The 27,102-nt window shown below is 39.4% G+C and overlaps 1 protein-coding gene across 1 annotated transcript in view; it reads left to right on the forward strand.

Annotated features, from left to right (window-relative positions):
• ADAMTS19 (ADAM metallopeptidase with thrombospondin type 1 motif 19) overlaps positions 1 to 27,102 on the forward strand; it is a 267,851-nt gene that overhangs the window by 42,635 nt on the left and 198,114 nt on the right. Inside the window, 4 exon segments of the mRNA XM_021084737.1 lie at positions 15,143 to 15,308; positions 22,557 to 22,729; positions 24,606 to 24,689; positions 25,839 to 25,996. Of these exon segments, the coding sequence (XP_020940396.1) occupies positions 15,143 to 15,308; positions 22,557 to 22,729; positions 24,606 to 24,689; positions 25,839 to 25,996 (581 nt within the window).

Genomic DNA, 27,102 nt, shown 5'->3' on the forward strand with positions numbered 1-27,102 from the left:
ATATTTGATTATAACCAAGATAGGCGACACAGGTGAAAATTACTCATGTATTTTCTATTTCACAAGGATTACACCCCAGTTATTTTTCTGTTTATGGTGGGGTGCTCTCAAATATTTTATTTTTCTTCATATTTTATTTTCCTTTCAAACCACAGAGATTCCATTTATTGGTATTAAAATTGCAAAATCCATATGTATGTGTGCTAAGTTTTGAGACTGGATGTTTTCCCCATTAATGCTGAATTTATATTGCATTTAGCATTAGTGAAATAAGGAATTGAATGGTAGTTGCATCTAAATTTTTATTCAAATTGTAAACAAGTAAGTGTATATTTCAGAATAGTTAAGAGCAAAGGGATGAGGATATGGAGCTGACAAGTGTTCACTTAGGGCTACTGATTTTCAGTCTTTCCATTGCTTCACCATCGGTAGCACTGGGGAAGAGCTAATGGACCTTCTCCTTCTTAATAGATGTTTTTATCATGTGCCATCCAGGACCCCACAATTCTGACTGCTCCCTCTCAGACTGCTTCCTTGAGTATTCCCATTCTCTGCACCTTCTGTACATTGGTGTTCCCTAGGGCTCAACCATGGGCCTTCTTGTCTTCTCTGTCCACACTTCTTTGTTGATCTTATCCATTCTTATGGTTGAAATGCCAACTATATGTCAGTGACTCTCCAGAGTAAGTCACTCTAGTTCAGTCTACTCTGTTGAGCTCCAGGATTGTATGTCCAGCTACCTACGTGACATTTGAGCATGAGATCTAATAGGTAAATCAAACCGCACATGTTCTAAACTGTTGATTCTCTCTCCACCCTCCCCTCACCATCATGTTCTCCCCACATTATTCTTTACCTTAGTGATGGTCACCTGTAGTTCTGTCTAGTAAAGTACCTGCAGTGGTCCTGAGTTCCTCTCTTTATTTCAAACCGCACATTCAAACATTATACTTTGTTTGCCCGGCCTCCAAAATTTATCCTGAATCTGATCAATTCCATTGCCATCAGGGTCACCTTAGCTCGAGCCACCAGCCCCTTCTCAGCTGAATTGTTGCAGTAGTCGTTTCCCTTCTGTAGTCTACAGCCTCAGTACAATCACTGGAGTGAACTCTTTTAAATAGGTCCAAGTATGTTCATTGCCGTACTGCTAATAGTGAGACGTATAATGAAAAGGTAAAAGAGTGCACGTGCTGTGCACATCTGAAATATGCCAGATGTATTTCTTGGACATGGCTTAATGCCATCAAAATAGGAATCGGAGAGATTCTTTGAATTATCCAAGGGTCCTCAGTGGGGAAAAAAAAATCCCACATTTTGCAGATGGGGTTGCAAATAGGAAAGAAGACTTAAACTCTACCGTAAGGGAACTTCTTACTTATGACAAAAGATACTTAAGCTTGTCTGCTTTAAAATGACTGTCTTGTAGGAGTTCCCGTAGTGGCTCAGCAGAAACGAATCCGACTGGTAACCATGAGGTCGTGGGTTCGATCCTTGGCCTTGCTCAGTGGGTTAATGATCTGGCGTTACTGTGAGCTGTGGTGTAGGTCGCAGACATGGCTCAGATCTGGCATTGCTGTGGATGTGGTGTAGGCTGGCGGCTACAGCTCTGATTCGACCCCTAGCCTGGGAACCTCCGTCTGTCGCGGATGAGGCCCTAAAAAAGCAAAAAATTAAAAAAAAAAAAAAAAAAGTCTTGTACCCTGCTGTGTTCCCAGCTTCTAACACATGAGCTAACACAGAGTGTGCACTCAGTAAATATTGTCGAACATCTGAATTATTGTATTTATTTGACCTTTAATGGAATCTGGAAAATCAGTTGCAGCACATTTTCCATGTCTCGGAGTACCACCACTATGGTCCTTGAGTAGTTTGCTCCACTAATCTTGTTTCCATGGTGAAATGAATTCGTATCTACTCTCTAGGGGTGTGTAGGAGGTTGGCAACCTCTCTGTGAATTGTGAGGTCACCAGTAAGACCTGGCAGTGATGAGTACTTCCCCAAATCGCAGCTGTGTAGCTTTCTCAGTGGTCTCATTCAGTTCCACTTCAAGCACATAACTGGGCTGGAATTGCATGAGATAAGTGCCACGAGTGCTCATCTCCATGGTGAGTGGCTCCGAACGATCTAAGCCAGCGGCTAAATAACCCTTTCACAACTAGGTGCACGACCAAAGGTGCACCAGCTCAGGAAGTGCTAGGGTGGGTGGCGAGTTGGAAGCCACCTTTAAAACAAACAAACAAACAAACAAACAAACAAAAAAACCCAAAAAAATCCCAACAACCTAGGTCAAGGGAAGATAGCTAATAAATATAAATTTTCCGCATGCCTCAACAAAAAGGAACACATAAAAGTGTCTTATTTGCAGCAAAAGAGTCATGTTGTTAGGACTTTTGAGAACCTTGATTGATGCAGGCAGGAGAATGTTGGGCTCAGGTTTTGCCATTGAAGCGAACAGCTACTTGAACACACAGGTTGTTGAACACATACAACCGTGCACCTGCACAAGACGATCTTCTAGTCCATCTTCTTGTGTAGGACTACTAATATTTCATCCGAGTTGTAGCGTTAGGGCAAGAGCTTCTTCAGAGTGAGCTGAATAAGAACTTACTCCTATCTTTTCTTTCCTTTTTTTTTTCTTTTGTCCATTTAGGGCCACAGCTGTGGCATATGGAGGTTCCCAGGCTAGGGGTCGAATCAGAGCTGTTGCTGCCAGCCTGCGCCGGAGCCACAGCAACCCCGGATCCGAACCTTGTCTGCCACCTACACCACAGCTCATGGCAATGCCAGATCCTTAACCCACTGAGTAAGGCCAGGGATCGAACCCGCAACCTCACGGCTCCTAGTCGGATTCGTTTCCGCTGCACCACGATGGGAACTCCCCTATCTTTTCTTTAAAGCCACTTCCAGACAGAGTAAATCGTGATTTTAAAAAGTCAAGTCTAGGAGTTCCCATCGTGGTGAAGCGGAAATGAACCATGAGGTTGCGGATTCCATCCCTAGAATCGCTCAGTGGGTTAAGGATCCAGTGTTGCCGTGAGCTGTAGTGTAGGTTGCAGACACAGCTTAGATCTGGTGATGTGCCTGTAGCTTAGGCTGGAAGCTGTAGCTCCGATTTGACCCCTAGCCTGGGAGCCTCTATATGCTGCGGGTGAGGCCCTAAAAAGACCAAAAGACAAAAAAAATCAAGTCTACAAACTCCTACTTTGCCTTTATCCTCTCTGGCCCTTCTTCCTTGGTCTCCTTTGCTGACTGTGACTCTGCTTCTCCATGTTAGGGTTCTCTCTTGCTGTTCTTTCTCTATATTCTCTTTCTGTCTAACATCAGTCATCACTGTGATCTGAAAACTTATCTTTATGTTGGCAGCTCCGAGATGCATGGCTTTCATTTAAAATTCTTCGCTAAGTTCCATACCCCAACTATCTACTTGATTTCTCTACTTGGATGTTTCATAGATAGAGTGACCATAATACAGCCCCTTCAGAAACTTTGATTCTCTGCCACTAAAATCTATTTCATCCTCAGTATCTGACATCTTAATACCACTGACAGACATCTCTCTCCTCTTCTTGAGTGCTTAATACAGAAACTCTGGAGCATCTTTAATTCTCAGTGTTATTGTCCCTCCACATCCCAGCATCTAAACATTGACAAACTTGGGTGGTTGCCCTTGGGTTTGCATGAGAATCCACAATTAATCTCAACTGTATTTACTTTTCTCGTTGGTTCAGCCACCATATGTTGCTCCATTATGATCTTGCACTTGAACTGTTATAACTAACTTCAAAGTGGTCTCCCTGATTATAGAGTGACAACACCCTATAATCTGCTTTCCGAAAAAGAACAAGAATGACTCTCTTCAAAATGTATATCCGATTATGCCATACGCTGTCAGTTGCTTTCAATTACACTTCACATAAAATCGAAATGTCTTATCGTGGTCTTCAGAGCTCCACATGTCTCCTGCCTGCCAACTCCTCTGTTCTGTTTTGGCTGCTGTAATTATTTGTCTGTGACTCCTGCCACAGCTTCAGTGTTCACGTCAGTTCTTGAACTCTGTCCTGGTTTATCTATAGGTCTTTCTAACTAATAGACTTTACACTCCTGCCACCATTATTTATTGCTTTGATTACTGCAGTAGCCTCTATTGAATGAAAATATAGTCTAAGTCATTTTTCATTTTAAAAATATGCTTTACTATAACATATGCATATGAAATACAAACATACTATTATAAATAATAATTTCAAATTGGTACAGTTTTATAAGCTCACAGTCAATATATTGAGTTCCTTCCATCTCTCTTCCAGGGTCGTAGCCTTGGTACATGGCATCTTGAACCTAAAACACCTGTATTCTATTTCATATGGCTACCTCCTTCTTTGGGTCTTGCCTCAAATGCCATCTTCTCACATGGGTCTTACTGGGCCAACCTCTCCAGCATCTCAGCCTCTAGTCTGTTTCTTTCACAGCCTTGTTTGTTTCTTTAATGATACTTTTCACAGTTTATAGTATCTTCAGTATATATATGTCTGAATATTTTATTTTTTCCTGTCTTTCTCCCTAATATATAAAGTCCATGCAGATGGCGAGTAAATCTGTTTTCATCTTTGAGTCCTCAGAGCCTTGTTTGCTGCCATATTGTAGGTATTCAGTAGGTACATTTGTAATGAACATTAATAAGCATCGGGAAAATACAGTAGAACATTTTGGCTAGACCGATTGATAAACTTAGAAGTAGATTCAAAACTGAATTTGCTCTCTCTTTTTCAACTTGTTTTTTATTTAAAGAATCCATAGACATCCCAATGGATCAATGAGAAAAATCATTAGGACCAACAAGGATTATAGATAAGTGGATGGATATAGGAAATAGGAAAATCAGTAGCTTATCTTGATAAGAGCACAAATTTTATTATAAAATGAGAAAATAGATAACAATTATACAGCCAAAAATCAATTATTTTGGATAACTAAATATGAGGATGGAGCATTCCGTTTCTGTTTTACCACTTCTTACTTCTTTTCACTTCTTCAGCAACTTCTGTCTATTTCCATATTTGTGATGTTTACGATGGAGTTAAAAAGGAACATTTTGAAATTGTTTTTAAATCCATGTCTTGGGCAGACCTTGGGAAAAAGTTTAGAAGGCAGCAGTGTTTCAAGAAAATGGGAGAGAAAGCATATATTTTCACTTGTAGGAGTGAACTTTATACCTGTGTAATTATTGTGTGGATCAAGTAAGACTCTGTTGAAAGAACATAACAGAGAAGGCCAGCAAGAGGCGTCCCATAGAAAATCTACATCTAGTGTCTAAGAAAAGACATGCGGTCTAAAAACCAAAGCTGAATTTTAGCAGGGTTTATTTCTGAATGGGAGTCCAGTCAGTGTCACTGCTCTGATTAATGCCCAGGGTTCCTTTCTAATTATCCTTCCCCATGTCTCTGCTCCAGCGGCATCAGCTTTACTTTTCCTTAAACATTTTAGGCTTGTTCTCATCTCAGTGTCAGTTCCTCTCTCTGCCTACAGTGTTTGTCCCCTATACCCTGGTCTCCCACACTTTAGGGCTCTGCGCAGACATCACCTCACCTGAAAGGTCATCCCCCATCATTCTCTACCCCGTTGTAGTGCTTGGCCCCCGAGTTCTTAGTATATACATGTTCCATTGAGTAAACAGGGCTTGAGGAATAGCCTCCATTAAACAAGTCGTTTGCTTTTCGTGTGTTTTTGCTTTTTTTTTTTTTTTGGTCTTCCTTCTAGTGTTTATTTTGGGGTTGCAAGAAGTCCCCTGGTAAATTTAGTCACAAAAAGCCCTTGTTTGGCAATTAAAATATTTGTCCTATGATCATTAGGCCACCCAAATTCACATAAATTTAAAATCTCTCTGAAATGCATGCTCTGCATGTTCCGGCTTCCTGAGAGCCCCTCACACGCACTGAGGAGTGGGGGCAGGGAGTCAGGGTCCTCATTCTCGCGCCATCTAGAACTTCCATTGCTTCTGCTCCACGCCCTGGGGTTCCTCTGTATCCCCCGGGGCTGAAACCCCAGGGGAAGTGAGGAGGGGAGCATGCTTAGGTGGTGTTGCTGGGCTTCACGACAGGACTTAAAGTGGACACAGTCTCTCACGGGCCACTTTTAGGGGTTCTTGGGAGGCATTCCTTTTCGGAGATGCCCTTGGGTCCCTGAGGTCTTACACTGATTTGTCCTTTGAGGAGAATGAATTCCTCTTCTCTGAATGGTCACTTTGAGCTCCTGCCTTGTTCCTCAGGCAGCTGGTGGGATACTTCCCAGCTCTATTTTAACCTTGGTGTTTATTGTGAAATAGGACGTAGACATACATCAGGGTATAAACCATCGCTGTAAAGCCTATTAACCAATGGATGGAGCAATTGCATGTGAAACTTTGACCTGGTTGAACAAACAGCACACTGTCGCCCCTCCCAGGGCGTAAGTCTCGTCAAACTTGTTCACTGCTTCACCCTGAGCTCTGGTTGTGGAGAGTTGGTTCTCACGAGCGTTTTGGTGGATTGGTGGATTGGTGGATTTGGTGGATTGGTGGATTTGGTGGATTGGTGGATTAGGCTAGCAGTAAGATTATGATATATTTGAAGACAAATGATTATTTAGCAATTAAAAACCATCTTGTCAAGATTTATTTAGTCCTATGAAGAAACAATATAATTATTAAGCTTTTCTTTTTCTTTTAATGTCTTTTTGCCATTTCTAGGGCTGCTCCTGCAGCAAATGGAGGTTCCCAGGCTAGGGGTCTAATCGGAGCTGCAGCCTCCAGCCTACACCTCAGCCACAGCAATGTGGGATCTTGGCCACGTCTGCGACCCACACCACATCTCACAGCAACGCTGGATCCTTAACCCACTGAGTAAGGCCAGGGATCAAACCCGCAACCTTGCGGTTCCTAGTCGGATTTGTTAACCAGTGAGCCATGATGGGAACTCCAAGCTTTTCTTAAAAGGGAAAAGAAAGTGGATTATAAAACTTTAGCCTGTGTGCACACGTGTGTAGTCACACATGTGCCCACACTTAGTATGTAGGCACTTATGTGTATATGACATGTATAGAGTGATAGATTAGAAAGAAATATATGCATATGTAATTCTGTATGATGGGATTTGGGGCGACTCTTTTTTGGAACTATATTTTAACAATGTTCTGTTATTTGAAAGTTCTGGGTTTCTGATCAGAAGACATTTTAAGAAAAACTTAGGAAAGAGACCCGAAAGAAAGGAAGAAGGAAAGAAAAATGAAAACCCTGAACCCTTCTCCCAGATCTGCCATGGGAGAGTGATTGGGTTTCCACCAACCAAAGGAAGCCTGGAGATGAAACCCTCAGTGCTCTCAGACAGCCAGTGTGCCTTTGGCAGCTCACAGGCGGATCGCATAAAACAGTCAGCGCGAGATAAAGTTCAGAGCCTAATGCAGTGTTTTTGTCCTTTGCTTTGTGAGGGATGGGGCCTGGCCTTGCTCGTGATTATCAGGTTTTGGACATCTCCCATCTGTGAGGTGTTGTGCTTGACGTCAAGTCCTCCGTGCAGAATTTTTTGAAGATGAGAGCTATTTGGAACAGCAGTCGTGTGGCAGGCCCAGCCTTTTCAGATAGCCTCACAGAGGCAGCCTATGCTCCAAGCCAGGCGGTCTTTGGTTTGAATTCTTCCTCACCCCATACTGATTAGTGACCTCAGGACACAGTAAATCTTTCTGAAACTTTTTTTTCGACTATAAAATGGGGCGCCATTAGTCTAGGTATCCCATTGCTGGCTCTTGGAGTAAATGAAATAACGTATGCACAGTGTTGGGTATACAGGTGTACGGTGTTCTTATAGGGTTGTTTTCTTATGAACATTGAAAAATAAGTTTGAAAAGGGAAGAGTCCAGGAAAAAATGGAAGAGTCCATTTTTTTTAGCTGGGGTCCCTGGAAAAGAGTCCTACATAGAGGTACAAACTTAGACAGTGCTGGTTCGGGGGAAAGGATGACGGCTCTAAAGTGAGGGGTAAGAGACGGAGAGCGGACCTTGGATGGAAGCAGCGGGCTGGGAACAGAATTTGGGCCTCATTCCCTTCAGGGGCTTCTCAGTCTCTTGAGAGAGATCAGTGCAGGGAACAATTGCTGACTGAAGACCTGCCTTGGAGTAAGGAGCATGACCTATTTAAGGAAACAGAAACAGTTGCTAGAGAAGAAGAGAAATAGAGCCATGTGGTGTTTTTGGAGGAGAAAAGTGGGCAAGGGTCAAACGCCCAAGAGAGGAGCATAAAGGAAAGGAAACGGTGGGTGGCCTCAGAGCAGCTTCCAGAGTTCAGTGGGGGCACCTGGAATGCTGGTGGAAATGGAAGGAGGCAGGAGAGAGCAGGCAGATTTAGAGTGATACATTAAAACCAAATACCAGTTTGGAAACTGGGAGGTTTAGCTTCTTCCTGACATTCCCCTGAACTCTCTGTGTGATTTTAGGCAAGTCATGCAAGATTTCTAGGACTTGGTTTTCTTGATTTTAAAAGTCCAGATGGCCGGATGATTCTAAGTTTCCCTCTACCATGGTAGTTTCATGATTCTTTTTGAAGCCCTTTGGCAGGGAAAGTAAATGGAATGATTTAACAGCATGGTCACATGAAAACTTTTCCTAAAGATGAAACTTGGACACACCAGGAAAGCAACGTTGGAAATGTCAGAGGGAAGAAATCAAATTGGAATTTTCCCTCAGTTGGAGTCACAGGTAGAGTGAATAGATGTTGCCCAGAGCAGCGAATGGACACCTTGCCTTTTATCTCAAAAGGGAAGAATACATTGAGTTAAAAGCAACATTCCTTGGGAGTTTCCTGGTGGTCTAGTGGTTAGGATTTAGTGCTTTCATTGCTGTGGCCTGGGTTCAGTCCTTAGTCTGGAAACTGTGATCCCACATCGAATCACTATATGCTGCAGCCAAAAAAAAAAAAAGAAAAAAAAAGGCAGCATTCACAATGTGTCTAAAGTGCCGTCATGGAAAAGGTGCAGGAGTGGATAGGGGAAGCTGTGGTTACTTTGGAGGGAGGACAGAGTCGGCTTGACTTGGAAGGAATGATCACTGTCCATTCCAACAGTGACTTTCTGGAAGGAGAAAACAGCATGTGCAGTGTACCAAGACGTGACCATGCTATGGTTGTAGGTGAAGTTTAAGTGGTAAAAAGAAAGCTGGAGAGGTAGGCAAGGGTTTATCATGACCTTACGTATCTTCTTTAAGGATTGGAGTTGATCCTTGCTGGTATAAAGGGGAAACCTTGAAAAGATAGAATCAGCAAGGCTATTTTGCTATGATAATAAATATGGTGTCAAAAGTGTGTTTTCCTGCAGATTCATGTGTGTGTGTAGAAGACAGAGAAAAGACATGAAAAACCACTGACATTATGGTAGTATTGAAAATGACCTTTTATTTGAATAAAGCTTGAAGTCAGTGTAATTTCTGTCAATCACTTTATTAGGCTGACATTTTAAACTCTATACTTTATTTAATAAAGTGTACACATATACTATAACATTGTCATACAAGAGAATGCTTACAAAAATACAAACGTTATATAGACTTTCAGATTGTGTATCAGACATTTGTGTAATGTATTTTTACAAGCAATATACTGATGCCACATCGTCACATCCTTTCAGAAACTCCTCTTTTTTTAAAAAAAAAAAACTTTTTAGGGCCGCACTCATGGCATATGGAAGCTCCCAGGCTAGGGGTTGAATTGGAGCTACAGCTGCCAGCCTACACCACAGCCACAGCCACAGCAATGCCAGATTTGAGCTGTGTCTGCGAACTACACCACAGCTCCTGGCAACGCCAGATCCTTAACCTACTGGGCGAGGCCAGGGATCGAACTCGCAACCTCATGGTTCCTAGTCGGATTCGTTGACCACGGCGCCACGACGGGAGCCCCCATACAACAACTTCTCTTGATGTTTGTAAGTTAAACACCTGTGCTTCTTCCAGTATCTCAAGGATTCTCTATTATGCTTTATAGGTGGACAGTTGACTAATTATCCTCAGACCTTCAGGGTGATGACGTTGCCTTTGCTGTCAAGGACTTTGCCATTTTTCTGATGTTTTCAGAAATTGATCCGTCTTAGGTTTTGCCTACATTTTCCCCTTTCTCTTCTCAAGCCAGGCATCTTCTTAAGCCATTTCCTAGATTTCACAAGTCCTTCTCCTGATGCCTCCTCTCATAAGGAGCACCGTCCCCCTCGTTTTATCCAAATTCTGCTATCCTTTGAGAGTCTTACAGCCTGGTAATAGAAAGATCTACCACACACTTGATGGTATTTACTTCATGTGTTAGGCTATATGTTTGTAACCAATAGGATCTTATTAAAGACTCTCACCATAGGCAGTTTGAGTCTCAGATATCTACCTTCAGCTAGTTCTCCGAAAGATTACCTAGAAAAATGAGGTTCTGGAAAATAAAGAGTACATTAGGGTATATCCTCTATACTTTATTGAATGGAAGAATAAAAAGAAAACTTGAGGTAATTACTAGTAGTGCTTCAGCTCTTTACGTGAATAAAAGTGAATGGCAGTAAAGGGAGTTCCCATCGTGGCTCAGTGGTTAACGAATCCGACTAGGAACCATGAGGTTGCGGGTTCGATCCCTGCCCTTGCTCAGTGGGTTAAGGATCCAGTGTTGCCGTGAGCTGTGGTGTAGGTTGCAGATGCACCTTGGAACCTTTGTGCTGTGGCTCTGGCGTAGGCCGGTGGCTACAGCTCCGATTAGACCCCTAGCCTGGGAACCTCCATATGCTGTGGAAGTGGCCCTAGAAAAGGCAAAAAAAAAAAAAAAGAAAGAAAGAAATGGCAGTGAAGTTGTTAAGCTTGTAGGAATGGCAACAAGATTGGAGAGCACCATGTTACTTTCTCATTTTTTGGCATTTTTTTCATTGATGCTTACATTAGGACTTTAAAAGATCTAATAGTTAATTTGAATTTGAGCTAATGAAACATTTATATTTGGTGCATTGTAGCAACGATATGTAAAAATCCATGCACACTGGCCGAATCAAATTTCATGCTGTGGCAGGAGCTAGTGGCAATGTCAGTACACCTGTGTGGAGACTCCAGTGTTTGTTTTTTTTTTTTTGTCTTTTTGCTATTTTTTTGGGCCTCTCCCGCGGCATATGGAGGTTCCCAGGCTAGGGGTCGAATCGGAGCTGCAGCCACTGGCCTATGCCAGAGCCACAGCAACGCTGGATCCGAGCCGCGTCTGCAACCTACACCACAGCTCATGGCAATGCCGGATGGTTAACCCACTGAGCAAGGGCAGGGACTGAACCCGCAACCTCATGGTTCCTAGTCGGATTCGTTAACCACTGCGCCACGACGGGAACTCCCAGTGTTTGTTGTTTAAAAAGCACAGAGGCATCTAAATAGAAAGTGAAGCATCAGGAGTTCCCATTGTGGCTCAGCAGAAAAGAATCTAACTAGTACCCATGAGGACACAGGTTGGATCCCTGGCCTCTCTCAGTGGGTTAAGGATCCGACGTTGGTGTGAGCTGTGGTTGTAGGTTGCAGATGCAGCTCAGAGCTGGCATGGCTGTGGCTGTGGTGTAGGTGGTGGTTACAGCTCTGATTAGACCGCTAGCCTGGGAACTTCCACATGCCACTGTTGCAGCCCTAAAAAGCAAAAAAAAAAAAAAAAAAAAAAAAAAAAAAAAAAAAAAAAAAGAAAAAGAAAAAAAAAATCAGAACCATTAAGAACTTTTTTCCTATAAGCAGTGGTATTTGCACAATATGGAAATGTGTGCTAAATTGCCAAGTCAAAGAATAACATTCAGTGACAACCTAGTAGATGCCACCATATGAGAAAATGCACGTGGTGACAGAAACAAGATAGGGAAAACTTTTAAATTACTTTTGTTTCCAAATGTTTGCATGAAATGTCTCGAAAGTGTTCAGACATTTTGCAAAATCTAAAAAGGGCAAAGAGTGGAGAAATTGCTTATGCAGTTTGCATTTATTTTAGAGAATGTACTGTGCTATGTTCATTCACCACTAATTAGTTTTCTTTCCTTTTGAAATTGAAAGGACAGTATTTGTACAGAAGTGAGTGCTGCCTGGTGTGGACTGTCAAGCATAGGCGCCCTTGTAAAGAGAAGTGAATATGGATTTGAGTTCAACAACATGGCTTGTAAATTCACAGCACAGAGAAAACAATCCATTTTGTTGGAATAAGTGAGCACTTTGTAGGGACCCAGAAAAACCTCAAAATATCCTGCAGTTCTGCCTGAAAGATACCCACTCAAGCTAATGCACTGCCTGTGCTACACGATATTGTCCTGGTCTCAGGTAGAAAAACTTTCCCTGAAGGGAGCCTGAACCCTGATGCTAAATTATGCCCTGGAGTGAACTGAGTCTGGAGCACGGTGGTCACACAGTAAATATGTATTGAATGAATGAGTCATCATCTATAATTATTTCAACATTTCTTTCCTTTTTAAAACTGGCCTTCCTGTTTTTAAAAATGTGTATAGATACTATCCTAACACAACAGAGGTCTGTGTCACGAAGAAGTTTCCAAATCAGAACTAAAACACCCACATTTATCTCAGACAGCATTTAATATGCCAAAATGGAGATACAGAGATGGATAAATTTTAATTCTTGGGGTTCTCTGAGCTTATAATTCCACTTTCAAATGTTTGGCTGCTATTATTTATTATGTTATCCTTGTTAATAAAATAAAAATTATGATGAGCATTTATCAAACGGTTTACTCATTATCAGATTCTGTGATAGGAGCATTTCGCAAGCTTAAAAGAAACAACGCTTTTAGAAAATCTTCCAAACAACCTTGTGTACGTGTTGTGTAAAGGTGCCACAGCTTTCTCACAGTTACTTGCTAGTAGTGGTTTATGAACCCAAATAATCTTAAATCCAGATAATCTGTTCTTGAGGTCATTAAATTTTATATGATAGTATGCAATTAAATTTTATAGGGCTTATTGTTACAAATCTTACCATGCTTATAACCTATTCAAAGAATATATCAGATTGCAAATTTTTGGTTCAGGGAAACTGGGCATCATAACAAGTAATATTTTAATCATCAGTCACATTTGGTTTTATCAGAGGCCCTGAATGCTACTGAACCTCAGAAACAAACTCATAAATAACACAAGAGAAACATATCATAGTTTCACAGTCTGGACCAATGACAAATAATACTCACTTATCCTCAATTCTCCTTTACTCCATCCATGAAATAATGATACATCTTTAATAATTAAAGATGTATTATATCTTTAGTGATTAATTTAAAAATATCTAAACATTTGATATTCTCTTTTATTCCCATCAAATCAGGCTCTAGCTAAAAATTTGGGGATTCATGTAATTACTTTAAAATTTAAGCTGCTTTCATATTTAAGAGAATGAAAACATGTATGGAAAACAAAATAACTCATTGGAAGTCATATTAGAATTACACAAAAACAGCTTGATATTTTAAAAGCATCATTAGAATAAATCTTTTTTTTGCATCATCCCCACTGACCAATGGTGTGTTTTTGTGTGTGTGTGGGTGAAAAAGAAAGGGAGAGAGAGAGAGAGAAAAGGAGTGGAAAGAAACAAACGGAGGTGGTGGAAGTGCTATTTTAGTACTTGAGAATTTTATTAGTGAAGTAAAAACTTCAATAAAATGAAATTGATGAGGATTTTTAGATTTATTCTTAATACCAATTCTGTATAGAATAAAATGTTTGCAATCACCTGGTCTTCCCATATAGAAGATGCAGTACACTTTAGTAATTCAAACAAAACAAAACAAAAAACCTCTTCTAGGAGTTCCCATTATGGCTCAACGGTAACAAACCTGACTAGTATCCATGCGGGTGCAGGTTCAATCCCTGGCCTTGCTAAGTGGGTTAGGGATCTGGTGTTTCCCTGAGCTGTGCTGTAGGTCACAGACACAGCTCGGATCTGTGTTGCTCTGGCTGTGGCTTAGGCTGGCAGCTGAAGCTCTAATTAGACCCCTAGTTTGGGAACTTTCATATTTGAAGGTTCGGCCCTGAAAAGCAAAAAAAAGCACCTCCTCTGTACTTGTAGGGAAAAGATATTTTTTTAGTGTAGATTTTAAAAAAATACTCAGTTTGAGCGAGTTACTGTATCTGAAGAAATAATTATATTGCTATGCTAATTATTTGTGAATCTTACTGAACTCTACTTAATTTTCATTTTGTTAATGCAAAATAGTATTTTTAAATTTTGATATTAGCATATTGGGTGTGACTACTGCAGGCTCTAGGGGATTAGTTCCTCAAAAATCATTACCAAAGAGTTAACAGTAAAAATAATCAAGTTATATATATTATAGTAGGGGAAAATAATGAAAATTTAAAAGATCAAGTCATATATCCTTCCATAAAAAATATTTTCCTAGTTATAATGCAAATGTATATTCCACAAAAAGGAAGGGACGAAATGACTAGGCTTAGCTTCAAGATAAGAAAAGAATACCTACTACTTAATAAGTTCTTTCTGTTGGTCATAACCATATTTTACAGTTTTTAACCATCTTTCTATAACTGGCTAACTTAAAAATTGCAGCCTTGTCTGCAATTCAGCGTGTTTGTGTAAGTGATGCTTCGTTTTTCTCCCTGTGACTTATTGTTCAAAGGTTTTAAAAAATGTTTTGCAGAGGACTTAAGAATATTTTCTATAATAACTTTATGCTATGTATCCTACATTTACTGTGATATGTTACACGAATTACTTTATTAAATAACGACTGTCAAAACGTTGGACGGTGTGGTGCATGCAATTAAAAACTCTTGCTCTTCTGTACGTGCTGTTCATGTGAGGGACCCCATGGGTCTCCCAAAGTGAGTCTTTAACATGCCAGAGTTTTTACTGTGCATCTGTTGCTGGCATCTAGCCTCCCACCCACACAGGCTAAGACTAACTAAATGAAGTTTATGCTAGGGCAATAAAGTACATAAAGATGAAGTAATAAAATGGGACGAGAGCTCCCTTAGTAGTGGGATTGTTAAAATAGCTTCACTAGAAAAATGTATGCAATATATGAAAGCAGAGTGTGCGTGAGTGGGAGAACCTAGGAAGTAACTTATTTGAATGGTATTTCATACATATCTTTCTGTGTTATATATTCCAGATGGGATTTATACAGCTCAATGAGGACTTCATATTTATTGAACCACTCAATGATACAATGGCCATAACGGGTCACCCACACCGTGTATATAGGCAGAAAAGGTCCATGGAGGAAAAAGTCACAGAGAAGTCAGCTTCTCACAGTCATTACTGTGGTATCATTTCAGGTAATGCCTTTTGAAAGGATTTAACTACATATGCAATGTGAGATGAATCCTTTAAAACATTCTCCCTTCCTCCCTTCTCGTCTTTCTTTCTGTCCCTCTGTCCACCAGCTTTATCTTTTTGAATGTGGAATCTCTCTTGGTTAATGACAGTTACATTTTTTTTTAGACTTCTCTTTCAGTTTTCTGTGAAGTAGTGCATTTTAATATCAAAAAACAGAACCTCAAGGGAGTTCCCGTCATGGCACAGCAGAAAACGAATCTGACTAGGAATCATGAGGTTGCGGGTTCGATCCCTGGCCCTACTCAGTGGGTTAAGGATCCGGTGTTGCCCTGAGCTGTGGTGTAGGTCACAGAGGCAGCTCGGATCTGGTGTTGCTGTGGCTCTGGCATAGGCTGGTGGCAACAGCTCCTATTGATTAGACCCCTAGCCTGGGAATCTCCACATGCCGTGAGTGAAGCCCTAAAAAGACCAAAAAAAAAAAAAGACCAAAAAATATATATATAGAAACTCAAAAGGACTTCAGATATTAATATATTACATGCTTGCTAACTCTCTTGAATTGTGAAGTGTTCCTTAGGGGATTCTGTTCACCTCACTGGAATAGAAATGACATAGAGAATTCCATATCCCCTGAAACTGAATCCTGTGAGCTCATGGTCTTATTTCAGTCCACCTCTATGAGAACATCCTAGGTATCTCTTTACTTTAACTGGAAGTATCTTCTGCTTCTTTCTGTTTCTTTTTTAAAAAATTTGACTCAAGTAAAAATCATCTCGAAGGTTAAAATTAGCAGAGGAGTAGGAAGAAGACTCAAGATTTACTTCTTTGAATTTTATTCTCAGTACCACAATACCTTAAATCTGCAAGTTGCAGAGGCTCATAAACATTCCAGACCATCAAATCCTAGTCTCTGTTTCTCTGCCAATTTTTCACAGAAATAAAATGGAGTGACTGTTTGTACACTTCCTCACTTCCTCTGGCAGAGATCTGTGGCATTAGCAAGAACAGTAAGGAAAATGAATGATTTCTGTTACATAAGTAGGACCTGAAAGTCATAGCCAGCATTCAGCGGTTTCCCAGACATTTCAGTGACTATTCACTGATAGGAGAAATATTTCCATTTAGAATCCGAGGAAATATGAATTTATTGAATTTTTGGTGTTAAGACTTAAAATTTGACTTGGAGATTTAAAATTACGTGTCACTGTAGTCAGTGCCAAGATAGCAATTCTAAAATTGGTTATGGCATTCAAGTCTGGTTTAGGTATATAAATTGTGATAATAAGGAACACTTGCAGGGGCCCTAGCATGTTCATGTCAATTGTCTAGGATGCTCAGATTGAGAAAGAATTTCAGTATGTTTCTGTTTAGAGATATATATCTCGAAGTAACCTGTGATTTCTGTTTGCTTTTGTGAAAGCTCATGATATCTGTCTGTATGGAAATCATCTTCAAAAGTAGTTAAGTGAATCTGTCTCTATGTCACATTACTCCACGTACATGATCATGTCAATTTAAATCAGTCACATCCTTCTTCTCTATTCTAAGAACTGTAGACACAAAGGAGGTAAAATACAGCTAAACAAAAGTCATAGTACAAACAAGCAAAATTAAAGTTTTTATATCATGAAACGATCGCAGCAACAAGTTGGATTTAGTCTGTTTAAGGAGATTGCCTTGTGTGAGTATACTGAAAATCTACTGTTCAACTTTCAAATCATAGTAAGTTCCAGCTGTTCTGATTACTCAGGTACACGGACGACGGCAGTCAGGGTTTGTGTGCCATTATGCACAGAGGAAAGGGCTGCAGAAAATCCTTAATTTTGATAGGTCGGTAAAGCATAAATACACAGTCATGTTTGGCAGATATTGTTCATAAAGTTTCTAATTTTTTTGAAGGCGTGATTGTAATATGCTAATTGACCTGTGTGCATTAAGCACTGGCATGCAAGGAGCGCCTAGCTACCTTTAATTGAGTGCTTTATTGAACTTGGCTATTTTTGTTGCTTTGGAAGGCTATAGAAGTTTAAAAAACATTTTAAAATTAGCAATCCATGAAATGAAATACTCAGTTCTTATACTGGTATCTCTAATTAAAGTTTGTTCCTTCTTATCATAAGCTAATGTATTAACATGTTAGATTCAGATTTGGGTGATGTTGCAGTATTTGCCTTTGCACAGTGGCTAAGTTTACTTGTATTCAATGCGGTCTTTGCCTTATTTCAGTGTATTAAGTGTATTGTGTTTATAGGCATTGATTACATAAATATTTTTTTCTAAAAAGACACCGTCATAGTTGAGGATGCCTTTGTTGTGTTCCTTTGGTAAAAGATAATATAGAGGCAACAAAGGCATATGATGTTGAGAGTCAGAGGCCCTGGGTCTCATTCTAGATATGCTGCTTCACTTCCCTTGAATGTTTAAACCTTCTTTATTTGCAATATAAACAAGACCGTCATCTTACAAGGATATAGAGCTGAATGACACAGCTCTTATTCTCAAGAGGTGACCGATGTATTATTTTAGACTAGTGAGTAATTGTAATATGGTTTGATAAGAGCTATGACACACTAAATATGCAAGACCCTAAGCTTCTGATATTGAGATGTTGAGCTGCAAGGATCAAGTAAAACTTAACCAGACCATAGGGAGGAAGGGGAACAGAGTGTGCAGATTAAGAAAATGGGCTTTAGGGTGTGACTGCCTGTATTCACATTCTCATGCTTCCCCTTCCTACTTGTGTCACTTTGGCAAACCTCTTTGATCTCTCCAAAGCTCCATTTACAATATACGAAATGAGTAGAGTGGTACTCCAATCTCAGGGCTGTTATCAAAATTATACTGTATGAAAATGAAAAACATGTGGACATTTAGTGAGTGTGGTTAAACGGGGCAAGAGCATTTCAGGCAGAAGGAGCAATACATACAAAAGTATAAAGGCAGGAGAAAGCATCAACTAGGGGAGCTGAAGCCAGTGTCTGCAGTGTGGACTCGCAATCCAAGCTTGGAAAAGTAGTCACGGATGAGATCATGAGGGGACTTGGGTACCCTGGTAGTAAGGACTTTATCTGGAAGGCAGAATGTGGTCTTTGAAGATTGTAAGCAGGCAAGTTGACAGTATCATGCAATATATATTCCCTAACATTTTGTATAAACTTGTGAGTATGTGTAGAACTCTGTGTGAACAAGAATGGGATTCATATTGCAGAAGCCGGGTCTATTGGGCAAGATACAGAGATCATCTCTGTTCTTAAAGATAACTTAGGCTGAGCACTCCTGAAATCGTTTCCAGGTTCCCTCCGTCACTGTTGTGGAGATTATTGTCAGTGTGTGGAGTCTTATGGGGAGCACATGTTGAGCCCTGGTGAAGCCACATTTAACCACTTCTTCATGAATGGGAAGTGTGTAGTATGAACCCTACCTACTCTCTTTGTTTTTACAACATGCATATGGGTAGAAAATGGTCTCAAGATTGAGGAGATGAAGAATGAGCTCAGCATGGTTGATGTCGACAATAAAGACATCAAAGGAAGCAGTTTAATAAAAAAATGACTTCAGTATGCATGACCCTCACACACAGTGGCTAACTTATATGATGGAATCATACGACCATGAAATTGAGATTCTTAAGAAACCTGGAATGCTCCAAAGAGTCTATTTACGTATAATATGCAGATAAGGATATAGCACACTGACAGTTTGGGGCGAACACAGCTATGATTAGCTGGGACAATAAAGGTAACAAATTTTTCTTCTTTCCCTTACATGGTGTATTTAATCACTCTGTTTGTTGTTGTTGGTTTTGTTTTTTTTGGCTGCACCCACAGCATGGGGATGTTCCTAGGCCAGAGATGGAATCCACGCCATAGCAGCAACCTGAGCCCAGCACTAATGACACTGGATCCTTCACCCTCTGAGCCACCAGGAAACCCAATTTATTACTCTTGGTATAGTTGAAAAGCCCCACGTGTTATAACTACCTCATATTAACTCTCTTTTTCTTCTGTCTCTGTTTCCTCCGTGGGCATGTCTTCTTCCAGATGTACATCTCCTAAATGTAAGCATTTCCCAGGACTTCCTCCTCTTCTTTCTACTCCTCATGCCGCTTGCTTTTCAGGGGTTTAGAATCCAAATCCATGGGTTCAGCTTCACTTACACATTGTTAAGTTCCAAACCCTAGTGCCATTTCAGCCTCTCCTGGCCTGTCAGGTGTTTACCTGCCATCTACCCAGATTTCTCTCGGGCACCTGAGACTTGATATATCTACAGCTGGACCCATTATGTTGCCTCCCAAAATCTTCTGCTGATACTCCCTCCTATCTACTGGATCATAGTTATCCCACTCATAAAACAAACAACAACAGCAATGACAAAGAGTAGTTCTAACTGCTTCCTTTTTCTTCAAGTCTGGCTAATGTTATTGAGGATGATGTCTCCTTTCTAATAGTTTCCTCTCATCTCATCCTTTCTATTCCTACACTGCATGATTTTTACATAGAGGGTCAATGATAAATCCATCTAGGAGAGCTGACAGATCTGTCCACCTGTTTGTCTCTCAATCTTCCTCCCCAGTGATGTTTATTAGGTGTTGACCCTGACAAGAGATTTTCATATACTTGTGGGAATGTCCCCTATTTAATATATAACCATAAATAGGGTTGAAATTACAGTTAGAAAAATTATAAAATTCATTCCTGTTGTAGATCTCAAGATAATAATAAAACCAATTTCTTACGTTGTACTTCATCAAGATCTTTGGTATTAACTGCTGATATTAAATATGGAATCATAAAGTTTACCTTTAACTAAAGTGATTCTTTTGGGGATGGCTATGGTTGTTTTTGTCCTTTTGCATTTTCTTACTTTGTGATAGAATGCTTATTTTCATTAAATGAGTTTTTTTTTAATTTTCATAATATGTTAGTTAACTTAGTTAACTGACTCTACTTGATACTTGGATAAAACTTCACTTGCTAAATACATTTTTAGTCAGTGGCTCTGTGAGAAAGATGAAAATCTGGGATTTATGGAGATATCTGAGACAATGAAGTTTCCAGCAATCATGGTGGGATCTCGTTCAGGTTAGAGGTCAGAGCTAATTCATTTGGGGCTAGAAGTTGGTAAGAAAAGGGACTCAGTAGTTCAAGAATTCAAGAGATAAACGAATCCTGGCATCATGGAATTCCATTAGAGGACAAGTAAGGTGGAATAGGTAGTTATTAAAATAGAATTGAGTTGAATTGACAAGCCAAAGTCAAAGTACCTGGAACAAGACTCAAGAAAAGGAATTTATCAGAAACCAATTTAATAGACTAGAACTATGAGAATACATACCTTCAGATTCAACCCAAAGTTAGAGACGTCCACAAAATCATGACTAATTGGACACATGTTTATATCCATGGGATTCTGCTAAGCACATTTTTATTACTGGAGACGCCAGTAAAATAGTTAAAAATAGTTAAAGATATCAGCCAACAAGTACAAATTTAGGACAATAGTGATAGCAATTTGTGACATCAACAAAATTTTGGTAAATGGCAAGGAGAGGAATAGCAGATAACTGATTTAACAATGCATTGTGGAGATGGTTGTACAACTGTAGAAATTTGTTAAAAGTAATTGAATTATACACTTAGATGTGACACATGTTATGGCCTGTAATTAACCTCAATAAAGCTGTTAAAATCCTAAATGCATTACTAATACCCTACATGCATATGGAAAGTTGCACAAATTATGTGCCCAACTGCTGCATTTTCCCCAAATGAACATAACTATGTAGTTACCACTCAGATCAGAATATAGAAAATATCACCACCATAGATGTGCCTCTCGTGCCTGCCCTTCCACACTCATTTCTCTTACTCTAAGATGGTCGCTCTTCTTTTAACATCTTGTCTTCCCAGTTTTTCATGTTTCATCCACCACCTACTCTTTTTTAACTGGCTTGTTTTGCTCGGCAGTGTGTTTGTGAGGCTCATCCATTTTTCACTCATTGAGGTAGTTGGTTCATTTTCAATGCTGTATTGCGTTCCATTTTATAAATGGGCCAAAGATTCTTTATCCATTATACTGCTGATGGCCAGTTAAACTTTTAAGAGTAGTGCTGCTATGATTAATTTTTACATGTGATTCACATGCATTTTTGATGAGTTACTTTGTTGATCATTGAGTGTGCAGTTGTTCTACTTTAGTGGATACCATCAACCAATTTTCCAAAGTGTTTATTCTAGTTTAAGCTCCCAGCTTCTACGCGTATAGGCCTTCCAGTTGTCCTCACGTTCTTGCCAGCACTTATGTAATCATCTCTCTATTTTAGCCTTTCTAGGGGTTTTAATTAATTGAACTTGTTTCAGTTTAATTTGCATTTCCCTGAAGACTAATGAGATTGAGCCCCTTTTTCATATGCTAATTAGCCATTTTGATCTCCTTTTTGTGAGAAAGGGTTGTTCAGATTGACTGCCAATTTTTCACTTGGGGATTTGATTTAGAGTAGCTATTTATTATGAAAACATATTGTAAATGTCTGCTCCCACTTGACTGCCTTCCTGTCCTCTTGATTGTGGCATATTTTCATAAACAGAAATGTTACGTTTTTATGCAGTTAAATTTATAAATATGTTTATTTGTAGTTCCTGCTTTTATTTCGCTTTGTTTGAGCAATCTACTGCCCTGAGGTCATAACTTCTCTATGATCCTGATGGAAGGCTGAACCAATTCTTTTGTAACCCATGCATAGTTTGAGTAATTAGGGGCACCTGCCTGACGTTAGGATGTATGGGACGGTCGTTCTAGGCATTTCTTGGAAGCAGACCTTTACCTTGCTGCTGGTTTCACAACGAAAATCATGATGTATTGTATTCATGGAGTTATTTTAGTTGTATGAATCTCTGTGCTAAAAATTTTGCTAATGTGACCTTTTAACAATCCATCTACAACTCTAGAAAGCAGGCGATACCATTATTCATTTTAAAGGTGAGGAAGCCAAGGCTGGCTGAGTGATATTATGTTCCCAAGTGGCAGAGTTAACACATGGTTGAGGTCTAGCCTGTCCGATTCCAAGTCATACTCCAAAGCCAAATGCTTATTTAGATTCCTTTTGTGCAGGGAATTTGATTTTGCTTCCCATCGTATCATCAGCACATGTTAGTATAAACTTTGCTTTCAATTATTGAAGAAATGGAAATTTTGTATTTGCTTTGCCAAGATGGAGGCACATTTGAAAATTCATTTCTCTGTTGCAGATAAAGGAAGACCTAGATCTAAAAAAATAACTGAAAGTGGAAGAAGGAAACGATATTCATACAAATTACCTCAAGAATACAACATAGAGACTGTAGTGGTTGCAGACCCAGCAATGGTTTCCTATCATGGAGCAGATGCAGCCAGGAGATTCATTCTAACCATCTTAAATATGGTAGGCAAACTTTAAAGTGCGCTTGGAATTTTTTCAAGAAAACTCTAAGGAAGAAATGTGTGAGTATAATGAAGTTCTTTAAAAATTAACTCATTATTATTCCTTTCTTTTATTGACACCAGTAAAAATATATTTTAGGTATGCAAAATAGAACCATCTCGAGTTATCAGAATAATAATGCACATCTTCTAGTAAAAATAAATCCGTATTGTTAGATAATTTGATGTGGCAAAACAGTTTCTGTTATTCTTTTATCTCTTTTTTTTCTGTCTTTCTTTCCTTCTTGTTGTTAAAAGGCTGTTTATTGAAATAGCAGAAATGTTATGTTTGTTAAAATGCATGGCTCCCCCCAAAGTACTATTATAGATTATGAGATGGAAAAAAAATAGAGGTTGGTAATCCACTGAGCTCTTATGTAGGTATGTAAATTTGCATGTCAGAATACTAGTTGATGAGTAAAACCCAGTTCCTAACAGCTATTAGCTGAATCACATGTAGCTAAGATTGTTTGATAGCTTCTGCACTGTAGAAGTAGAATTTATACCTCGGATTTTATGGGTGCTTATGGCCATAGGAATCCTTTGAATTAACTGCGTGCTCTATTGGGTTAACCTTGTTTAGGCCATAATTAGAAGGTTGTGATGAAGAGTGGTTCTTAGCAGACAATAAAAAAAATGAAAGCCAAAGCCAAGTGTCCATTTATGATTCCAGTTGCCGTATAAGGCAGAATAAGAACTACTAATTTAAGGATAACTATATCATGTTTTAGAAAATTACTTTTTTTCTTTGTCTTTTGTCCTTTTAGGGCCACACCTGTGGCATATGGAGGTTCCCAGGCCAGGGGTCTAATCGAGCTACAGCTGCTGACCTACGCCAGAGCCACAGCAATGCCAGATCTGAGCTGAGTCTGTGACCTACACCACAGCTTATGGCAACGCCGGATCCTTAACCCACTGAGCGAGGCCAGGGATCAAACCCGCAACCTCATGGTTCCTAGTCGGATTCATTTCCGCTGTGCCATGATGGGAACTCCTAAAATTATTATTTTTTTAGCTATTATTTTGACTTGTGTTTTTCATTGGACAGATTTTCTCATGCTTCAGTCATTGCTCTCTGGGTTCAGCTACTTCTGACCACTCCCCCCGCATATTGTGTAGGGTAGACTAACCTAGTCTAGCTATTTCAGTCTCTTCTAAGTAGTACTCTCTCTGAAAGCGTGGGTTTGGTGTGCCAGTTTTATATTTTCTATTATAATTTAAATAAACACTAAATTTTTACAAAAAAATCATCAAGGTACCATTTGAAAAATTTGTGTTGCTTTCCAGCGTTACTCCACATACCTTGTTTTGGGAAAACCAGTTAAAGTGATGCTCTGAAACCATGAAGCAACAATGGCCTTGTCTTCATGGGCAGCATTGAAAGGAGGAGCTTTGAAAACCCAGCTCCTATTTGGCAGTCAGTCTGGGGAGAGAAAAAACTCCAAGGAGTAAATTGGGAGGTGGCATAAAGCAGACAACATTTTCTGGATCCTTTTTCAGAAGAAAGGAGGACACTGGCCCTTTGTGGTCTTAAGAAAACTTCTGGGATTTAGTTACTAAAATTCTTCTCTTCAGTATCATGAAAAGCCTCCTCTGCATCACATTGAAATGCCTAGACTATCGAGACTGCACTAAGTAATCAGAATGCTAGGTCTAAATTTCTTGGTATCTAAAAATGAATTGGTTATTATTGCTTATTAAGCTAATTTAGAAATAAGTAATTTAAACATATATAAAATTGCTCAAATAAATTGAGATGTCTCCCATGTCTGGGCTTTAAGAAAAATTCAGATGTTTTTCAGTTTTATTTTAGGATTTTTATTTTTATTTGTTTTTAGGTTTTTAACCTTTTCCAACACAAGAGTCTTGGTGTGCAGGTCAATCTTCGTGTGATAAAGCTTATTCTGCTCCATGAAACTCCAGTAAGAAAGTCTTTGAGTTTTTTGTTCAGTTATGTGGGTGAGAAGTTGTGTTCAGGTACTTTTAAATAAAGGTAATGCTAGTGATTTAGTTTTTATTGACTTAAAAATCCAGAAATATCCACTGAGTCATTTAAAGTATATGTAAAACTGGCCTTTAGTTTTAGTTAATACCTAAATTGTATTCCAAAAATGGAATGTCCTTAGTTCGCAAGGATTCTGACAACAAACTTTAACTTTGCAAAATGTATTTTTTTTTTTTTTTTGGTCTTTTTGTCTTTTTAGGCCCATACCCACAGCATATGGAGGTTCCCAGGCCAGGGGTCTAATCAGAGCTGTATCCGCTGGCCTACACCACAGCTCATGGCAATGCTGGATCTTTCACCCACTGAGCCAGGCCAGGATCAAACCCACATCCTCATGGATGCTAGTTGGGCTTGTTAACGGCTGAGCCAGACAGGAAGTCCCAAAATACAATTTTAAGAATTCATTTTTAATGGGTTTTATTTTCATCTTTAAATGTGTGCTTTATCTGTAATTCAATTAAAACTTAGACTATTCTGCAAACTGTGTATTTGGCCCTTTGGAGAACCTTTGTTCTTAAATTGTAGAACTAATGAGTTTTCTAAATCTAAAAGTTCGATTTTTTTTTTTTTGTATTTTTAGGGCCACACCTGTGGCATATGGAAGTTTTCAGGCTAGGGGTCTAATCGAAGCTATAGCTGCTGACCTACACCACAGCAATGTGGGATCCCAGCCGCATTTGTGAACTACGCCACAGCTCACGGTAACACTGGATCCTTAACCCACTGAGCAGGGCCAGAGATCGAACCTGCATCCTCATGGATACTAGTCAGGTTCGTTACCACTGAGCCACAATGGAATTCCCACATTCCACATTCTTAATATTCCATTGCACCTTTCTCCTTTTTCAGAATACTATTATTTTATAATAGTATTTTGTAATTATGGTACCTTCACAGAGTTTTTAAGATCCTTTAGCTCAGGCAAAATTAATCCTGCGTATCTTCCAGATTCTCATTAATCCTGTGGTCAGCAGTCTGCTTTAGTAATTCAAGAAGTTCCCTTCGTTTTCAGTTTTCTGTGTATCTGAGAATAATTTGCCTTGAAGTGAAATACCTTCTTTTGCAGGCAGATCTATATATTGGGCATCATGGAGAGAAAATGTTAGAGAGTTTTTGTAAGTGGCAACATGAGGAGTTTGGCAAAAAGAATGATATACATTTAGAGATGTCAACCAGCTGGGGCGAGGACATGGCTTCCGTGGATGCAGCTATTCTCATAACAAGGTACGTTTTCCAAAGCCAGTTAAATGACATGTTTAATTTGAGGGTCGTGCAGTTAATCCTATTAATCCCTTCATTGAATGCTTTTTATTCCAGATTTTGTGTTCCAGCAACCTTCTGGCACAGTGGCGTTAGTCATTTCCCTCAATTTGTAAAAACTGCTTTGTGAACTGCCCCATATTGGCTGGCACATTGACTGAATATATTTGGTTAGTTAATTAAAAAAAAAATTACCCTCAATTTTTATTGTGAAGCTGTCATCATTGATGATGAGTGAAAGCACTGGTCAGTTTTGGTGGAATTTGGAAAGTATGCACCTCACTGCATGTTTTTCAGTCTTCACCATAGGAAGTACCCAGTATGTGAAGTTAAGCAATTGACAGACTTTCTGGTTCCATCTGAGAAAAAAGTTTCCATCACATCTCTAGCTAATTAGTTTTGAGCTGCGCATGAATGCCTGTGCTGATCACAAATGTTTGTAATGCAACATTGAGTATAAATATCAAAAAGAGAGATAATGAGTAACAGTTTACTCTGTGTGCATTCTGTATCTGAAGTTATACGTTTATCTTTCTGAGAGCTAAAAAAAAATTAATGTAGTTAATTGTTAACTAGCAATTTGATTTTTTTTGGATTCCATGTATTTTTTGTTTTTTTCAGTTAAAGAATAGTCGTTTACAATGTTATGCCAGTTTCTGCTGTACAGCGCAGTGACCGAGTCATACAAATAATGTTGGCATTTCATGTCACGGACGACACGGTGAAATTTAAACATGATTTTCTGTAATGAGTTGTTGAATTCCCGATAACTTCTTGTTGCTGAACTGTAATAAAAACTATTCTCCTTACAAGTAATTGATGAAAAAGAAAAAAAATCCGTATGCAAGAGCACAACTGGACTTCCATTTCTGGGCATGTAGGTGTACTCTATACTGTACCTCTGCAGTAAACAGCCATAAACATGGAATATATTTATGAGGCAATTGCTTTCAGTCATTGGAGAATGAGCAGTGCAATCTCTGAAAGAAGGAAAATTTATCAAGTGATCCCCCCATCCAACCCTACTTGTTGCCTGGGGACATTTTTTTGACTGGTCCAGCAAGCCAAGA

This window comes from Sus scrofa, chromosome 2 (genome assembly GCF_000003025.6).
Source record: "Sus scrofa isolate TJ Tabasco breed Duroc chromosome 2, Sscrofa11.1, whole genome shotgun sequence".
Classification (NCBI taxonomy): Eukaryota; Metazoa; Chordata; class Mammalia; order Artiodactyla; family Suidae; genus Sus; species Sus scrofa.